Source organism: Anoplophora glabripennis, unplaced genomic scaffold, assembly GCF_000390285.2.
Source record: "Anoplophora glabripennis isolate ALB-LARVAE unplaced genomic scaffold, Agla_2.0 scaffold821, whole genome shotgun sequence".
Classification (NCBI taxonomy): domain Eukaryota; kingdom Metazoa; phylum Arthropoda; class Insecta; order Coleoptera; family Cerambycidae; genus Anoplophora; species Anoplophora glabripennis.
Genome location: NW_019417059.1, coordinates 33,581 through 41,198, shown reverse-complemented (window position 1 = coordinate 41,198; position 7,618 = coordinate 33,581). Strand labels below are relative to the sequence as shown.

Genomic DNA, 7,618 nt, shown 5'->3' with positions numbered 1-7,618 from the left:
AATTGGTTTATTTTTTAGGTTGTCTCTATCGAATGAATGTTATGAATGAAAAAAGACAACCATATTACTCAAATAGAAATTTATTGATTATGAAATAAAATATTTTTTGTTAACTTATGCTTTATCCTAAGAATATTATCCTGCATTTTATTACAAAAGTGGTCAGAGCATATATAGGTATATATAGATATTGTTTCTGTATATGGAATTCCTAAGCTTCTAAACCACTGTCTTCTAATTAGAAGATTTTTCGGAAATCTGTAACATATAAAAAAATCTATTAAATGTTTTACGCCTTGGTTTTTCTGATTTACTAATGCTTTTTGGCACTTAAATTTTGTCAAAGCGAAATATTTAAATTTAACCCCAACAGCTTGTTTTATTGCTACGTCTATGATTATTGTTACTTATGGAACGATCGTTGATTTTGTTTCATTTGATACATATTGCAAATATAGCACTTCTTCGGCATTGTTCAACACTTTTTTCACTGGAAAAAATCTTACTAACAAGCACGAAATCATTAAAAACGCAAAAATATTAGATTACACTACGAAACACAACAATGGCGAACTCGAATTTTCTGGAAAATGTCAAAATTTGAGCGTAAAAGTGACGCAAAACTTAAATGAACCAATCACAACACGGGGAATAGTAAATATAAACTTGAATCATTTGAGATTCAAACAAATACTCTGAATTATTTATCTGTCTTTTCTTGATCTGTGGTTTCGCGTATTATCTAACCTAAAAAACTTTTATTCAATATCGTATGATTTTTTTGAGTTTTAATGGATAATGGATGAATTAGTGTATTTACATTTACTGGAACAAGAACATTTAGAAAACGAAGAGCAAGACGATAATAATAATGTAAATAATCTTAGAGATCCATTCGTAGAATTAAGTGACGGACAATTTAGAAATATGTTTAGGTTGTCAAAAGACCTCGTTCGCTACTTTATAGAATCTATTGAGCCTTATATGAGGCCTAAGTTACGTGCAACAGATTTAAGTGTAACTAACAGAGTAAGTATCGATATTAACTTTAGTTTTTAGATAGTGAATAATGATTTATTTGTCTACAGGTTTTGGTTGCCTTACGGTTCTTCGCAAGTGGTAGTTACCAATTAGATATAGGCAGCAATACGTTTCTTCGAATTTCACAACCGTCTGTGAGTAGATGCATAAGAGAGGTTATTACAGCAGTAAATGGGCCTAATATTTTTAATGAATGGGTAAAATTCCCCAATAACTTTAATGAACTCGATACGTTACGTGTAAGGTAGGTACAAATATGAAACTTGTTTCAACCTATCTAATTTCATATATTTTTTCAGGTTCTACGAGAAATATAATATACCGGGGGTTATAGGGTGTGTGGATTGTACTCACATAGCGATATATCCCCCTAGTCATAATGACAATGAACATCCTGAACATATATATATGTAAATAGGAAGGGATACCATTCTATAAATACTGAACTGGTAAAATAATTTCTTATTAGTATTATCTTCTTTTAATAATAATTATTATCTTAGGTATGCGATACAAATTTAAAAATTTTATCTGTGAATGCATTCTTTCCTGGTAGCACCAATGATGCTTTTATTTGGAGTAATTCCAATGTACAAAGATTCTTAAGAACCTTACATGGTTTAGAACACAACGATTATTATTTACTGGGTAAGTTATGGCTTTGCCTCCTTTATATTTTACAAATTCCCATAAATTATGTTTTAGGTGATTCAGGATACCTATTACGAACGTGGCTTATGACACCATTAGAACAAGAACCAGCTCCAAACACACCAGAATACCATCATAATCAAACACATAAAACAACTAGATCCTTAATCGAGAGATGCAATGGCATGCTGAAAATGCGTTTCAGATGCCTTCTAAAGCACAGGGTATTACATTATGATCCCAAAATTGCCTCACTTATTATAAACACATGTGCTGCACTCACATAATTCATGTATAGAACATGTTCCCATGCCAGATGATAATGAAGAAAATCAATTGTTAGATTTTGGTAGGTGTCTTAAATTTTAATTGCTCATTATTTTATTAAATAATAAAATTGTATTATAGTCCTTATACTCGTATTAATTGAAACATTTCAAATTTCAGGTGTTTTTCGCATGGAAGATAATGCTGATGTGGTAGATAATATTGCTGCAGCTGTAAATCCAGAACTTACAGCTGATCGTAGAGCTCGTCGGCGACTAATTGAACTTTTTTTTAATCATTTTTTTACTGACACAATTTTTTATATTATGTATTGTTCAATAAAAGGTTTACGCTTAACAAACACTTGATATTTATTGCCTATTAGTAATGAAAAATTAAATTATTTTGGTCATTTCAAGAACATCTGGTAGGTACATTACTACAGTTTAACTAAAAATATTGGGTATTTCAACTTCTATGTTGTAACTAACTACTATAAAAGTATTCANGTGTAGTGGTTTTGTATTGGTGCGTATTGTTTAATATAGTCAAGGGCATTTATTTGAGGTTATAAATAAATTATGACGGTGAAGATTACGATGGTGAGGTGAGGATAGAGATGAGAAAGAAGATAACTATGAGGATGATCGCGGGATGAGAATGAGAGGACTCTTTTGATGTTGGTTGAAGTTTGAATGGCCCCAGTTTAATATGGCATAAGGCATGTTTTAGTCAAAATATGCTTAGTATGTTAAGAGTAAAATGTATCTATATATTATTCTTTAAATTATGGACCATAACGGTACATTTCGATTACCATGCAACTAACGATGTCGCGAATCCAAAATAACTTCCAAGAGTTGTTGCTGGACAAAAGACAAAAATGTAGTGATTGAGTTACTGCAATATTAGAAATAATAAGTTTATTTGTACTGAAACAATTTTCAAAATTTTATTTTATTGACAATACTGTTTTGGAAAAGAGATTGTATACCGAGTCGCTATAAAATTAACTCTAGTATATGACATTACTATTTGGTTTACAAGTAAGTAAATCATTTACGTATATTAAATAATGTATAGGACCTATAATTGGCCTTTAAGGCACACCATGTTTAATATTTCTTAAACCATATCAGCAGCTAATAACTGCTTTCCAATTGCCAGGGAACTACTCCTGAAGTGTTCTTCTACTGTTGTACTCTTCAAATACTCCAAACATAAACAAGCACTTCAGAAAGAAACAGATAAATATTTAAATGATTTTCAACTAACCCACTGCAAAAAAACCTCGCATTAACATCATATTTGTGTAACTCGTATAACTTGTTACGTTCTATTATAGAAATATATTAACAGCACCACCATCGTTTTAGATGCGTTATATGTCCTGCAACTTAACAAAATCCTTGCAACGTTTTTTTTTTAATGTTTTTGCTATGTAACTCAGAAGTTCTTATTATGCATCCCCCATATTATGTGGAAACGTTTATATAACTTCATTTTCGAAACATATTAACTACGTTAGCTAGGGTCATTTTTTAAATGTTAATATAAAACGTATTAAGTATTAAATATATTAATGTATCTGTCACGTTGATATTGAAAGTACTTTTTACGTTAATACAAGATCTTTTAAATACATTATAAAATAAATAACCTGGGTACATTGAGACCCCTCACACACGGATATTCTTAACCACCGTACCACAAGACTTCTACTGCTATTGATAGAACATAGGTTTTAAATGAGTGCTTGCACGATGTGGTCTTTCATAGCACTTCCATTTAAAACACTGCTCGATTTTCAATCCAGTTTGACCAGTTGTTACTTGCTCAGTTGTATTTTTATCACAACACGAGATGGATCGTAGATGCAATAATGTGGCTTGACTACACTACTACCGTCGTCGTGATAAAAAGAACCAAAGGTTTTACTGTATGCATCAAACAAATATGAAAAGGCTAAAGTCACAGAAGATAAGAAAAATTGTTTAATCTTCTGTGCTAAAGTTTTGTCCCACAGGACCGGTTTGGCTTCACTACGTACCCGACGTGACCGACAAACACAAAAGACCTAGACACCAACTTTTTGACCCTGGGTGACCACCCCAACGACTCCCCCCCCCCCCCCCCNTTCTAGCTTTTGGAATTTTTCTAAAATGTATGGGGGTATTTGTGATCTTCTGCTCTTCCTCCTTACTCTTCAAATTTTGTTTCAGATCTACTTTTACACGCATTATCCATTGCAATTTCTTCATTCTCTTTATTTTCATCTTCAAGCTCTACATGTTCCTCAATGTTACAATCTTAGATATTACCAAAATCAAAGTTGATAACATTTTGTGTTGCACAGCTATGGCTGTGATACCAACCAATCAACTGATACCACTTTAATCAGGTCTATTATATCTTCTTCACACTTGCTTAGGGGATCTTCATAGAACGGGCCACCACCTGTAGCACATGAATAATTTTTATTTCTACTCTTCTTTTTCTTCGTCCTCGATCGGATGTCTTGTCCATTGTCAAAATTAAAATATCTAATTTTTCTCTACAAAAAAAACATAATTAGTGCTTACCCATACAGCACATACATGTTCTATAGAAATGCCAAGAATATCTTGCCAGAACATTTAAATATTCGCAGAATATTCTTTTTTGATGCTTCAAATATTTTAAGTACATTCAAGGGACATTCGAAGTAGACTGTTTTATATGTTCTCAGAAGATACACAGAATGTTCCAACGAATAATCTATGCATATTCTACATATTAATTATGTATATATCTATCATGTGCACAGAATATTATATAATATATATATACAAGGTGTTTCAGACCACCCGTCCACCCCTTCTGAAATCTAGGGTATTTAATAAAATGAAAAATTCAATACCTTCTAATACTGAATGGACTATGCCAGATTGATTGGAGGTATTTTCAACTGCCGGCTTCCACCGGAAGTGGCCTATTTAGACCGGAAGTCAGTTTTTTTTAAATCGTATGGCATACTTTTTGTTACTGATCTCCATTCTACGCCGAAAACTAAGAAACTTTTGGAAAAAATGTTGGTTTCTAAATCGTCATTTTCTACCTCAAAATGCCTTTCGAAATGTAAATGTTCCCCTGAAAAGCGACACAACGAAATGAAGCACTGTACTGTATTACCAGGTAACTTAAATATGTACATTAACGAAGTTGTCTCCATTGTAAAAATTTGTTAAATTAATGGCTTTCAACTGTATATTACACTTATTTTATACTTGCGGTTTAACGAAACTTCAGCTTCAGTAGTTGCACTTTCAGATAAAGTCGAAAGCCATTAATTTAACAATTTTTTACGGTAGAAACAACCTCGCTAATGTACATATTTAGGTTACCTGATAGTACAGTACTGCGCTTCATATCTTTGTCACTTCTCAGGGGAACACTTACATTTCAGGAGGCATTTTGGAGTGGAAAGGGATTTAGAAAAATTTTTTTACAAAAGTTTCTTAGTTTTCGGCATAGAATCGAGATCAACAAGAAAAAGTATGGTATTCGATTTAAAAAAATTGACTTCCGTTTTGAATAGGCCACTACCGGTGAGAGCCGGAAGTTGAAAATACCTCCAATCGATCCGATATAGTCAATTCACTATTAGGAGCTTTTGAATTTTTCATTTTATTAGATACCCTAGATTTCAGAAGGGGTGGACAGATGATCTGAAACACTGTATATACATATTTATATTACTGTGTTCCTGAAATATGCATGTATTGAAATCTTGAAAAATATAGTGTAGTAAATTTAAAAAGTTTTAAGGATTTCCAATTAAACCAGATAATCTGAGAAAGATAACATGTTTATCATATCTGCCTTGGTTAGATCCATTTATTTGCCCATCTCCGTATGCATGGAACCCTGATGTCACAAAAAAGTTTTCACTCGTGAATAAGAGATAAATATATATTTATATTATAAAACTACATATTACACATGTATTAGACAGTAACATTATTCCTTCATTGGTTGTTTTCTTTCCTCTCCCTCTCCTTGGCTTTTACTAACCACATTTTTATGGCTTGTTCTACTTCTGCACAAGTAGTTTTTGTATGAATTTTCTAAACAGCATCTAAATATTAAATTTTTAATCAGATCATAAATAATATACATATGTTAATTCAATTTACCCATTATCGCTGATGAAATTTTCAGAATTGAAAAATAATTTTTTTACTTAAATCCAATCCAGCTGTATTTCATAGCCATTGAATTTGTTAACAATTTTACCATTACCCATTTCGTCATAGTCTTTACATTGCATCCTCCAATTTTTGACAATTCATAAACCTTGAAAAGGCATAAAATAATTTACTTTTTAATAATAAATTTTTAAAGTTGAGTTAATTCATTAATTGTAACAAATTATATATCTCACGAGTTTCAAATCAAAAGAGAACAAAAAATATATACATTTGTCTTATTATTCATGTTAACATCCTTAAGTGTAACAAGTCATGAAAAACATACATTTTTACATAGTACTAGGACCCTAATAGGTCACCATTAATAAATTAGTTTTGATAGAATTAACGATATCTTATGATGAATTTTTTTAGAGGACAATTTTTTGGAAATTATTAGAGATTATTTCGTAACAAAAATAATATAATTCTAAACCCTTAAAATATCTATAATTTTATTACAATAAAAATTAGCATACTAACATACTTACAAATTGACGGGCATTATCTTCCACTGATAAAAATTCCTCCATTTCATGTAAATCCTCTGTGGAATTTATTGGTAATTTAAATTTACTCATAACAGTAACTTCCCTTCCCTCAGTGTTATTTTCATTATTGCTTTTGCTTAATAAAAAATTAACATCTTCTGATATTTGGTCTAATTTTACATTTATAATTGATAAAGTTCTAACCAGTTGTTTAAAATTTTCTTCTAAAAGACAGATTACAATTGAAATAAAACTAAAGTATAACGATGAAGAATTACCTGATAACGTAGAAATGGCTTTATTAGGAGTGCTTCTACCTGAATTTGCTATGGCAGCTGAAAAACATTATTCTAATAAGTTACTTTACGAAAAATATGTACAATTCAAATTTTTATCTTTAGATATTACATAACACACAAAAACCAAAAAATTATATTTCTACTCTAATTACTACAAATTAACAGAATTTTATATTTTCATAACATATTGTAACCAATTATTATTAAATCATTCATAAACATTAATACTTACGTGACAAAGAGTGGAGATACCTATTTATTGGGATATTAGTTTCAGAAATATTATTTATTGCATTTTCTCCTGCAAATAAAATTTTCGCTTTAGTTTTTTATTCATTGTTTATGAATATAAGATTGAGATAAGAAAATAAAGTACAATAATTAAAATAAAAATCATACCTAGTTCAGAAAAATTGTTGGCAATTGCTATATCAGTGTGTGTAACATTTCCATCATTTATTGCTGACTGACCTGAAAGCAAAAATATACAATTTCAAAAATTAATAAACATTCAAAGTTCTATAAAAATTAAAATAAAAAGAAAATATTACTTGAAAGGACGGAGGTATTAGAAATTGAAGGCAATGTTCTCTTTGGTGTAAAACCAATTTCCATGGCAGATTCATCATCACTTTCGCTA

General features: G+C 30.6%; 1 protein-coding gene and 1 long non-coding RNA gene across 2 annotated transcripts; one reads left to right on the top strand and one right to left on the bottom strand.

Annotated features, from left to right (window-relative positions):
• Positions 1 to 761: 761 nt before the first annotated feature.
• On the top strand, positions 762 to 1,455 carry LOC108909910 (putative nuclease HARBI1). Its single transcript, XM_018714379.2, has 3 exons — positions 762 to 1,029; positions 1,089 to 1,285; positions 1,341 to 1,455. Exons 1-3 carry the CDS (start codon positions 799 to 801, stop codon positions 1,453 to 1,455), a joined length of 543 nt encoding a protein of 180 aa, XP_018569895.1. The 5' UTR covers positions 762 to 798.
• Positions 1,456 to 5,945: 4,490 nt separating this feature from the next.
• LOC108909909 lies at positions 5,946 to 6,870 on the bottom strand. Its single transcript, XR_001964429.1, has 3 exons — positions 6,680 to 6,870; positions 6,135 to 6,294; positions 5,946 to 6,076 (listed from the first exon to the last, which is right to left on the bottom strand). It is a non-coding gene; the product is annotated as an uncharacterized LOC108909909 (long non-coding RNA).
• Positions 6,871 to 7,618: the final 748 nt, after the last annotated feature.

Excerpts from the sequence above, each read along its gene's own strand:
- LOC108909910 (XM_018714379.2), top strand. The coding sequence starts at position 799 with ATGGATGAATTAGTGTATTTACATTTACTGGAACAAGAACATTTAGAA. Across the intron at positions 1,030-1,088 it reads ATTTAAGTGTAACTAACAGA|GTTTTGGTTGCCTTACGGTT; the intron begins GTAAGTATCGAT and ends ATTTGTCTACAG. Across the intron at positions 1,286-1,340 it reads CTCGATACGTTACGTGTAAG|GTTCTACGAGAAATATAATA; the intron begins GTAGGTACAAAT and ends ATATTTTTTCAG.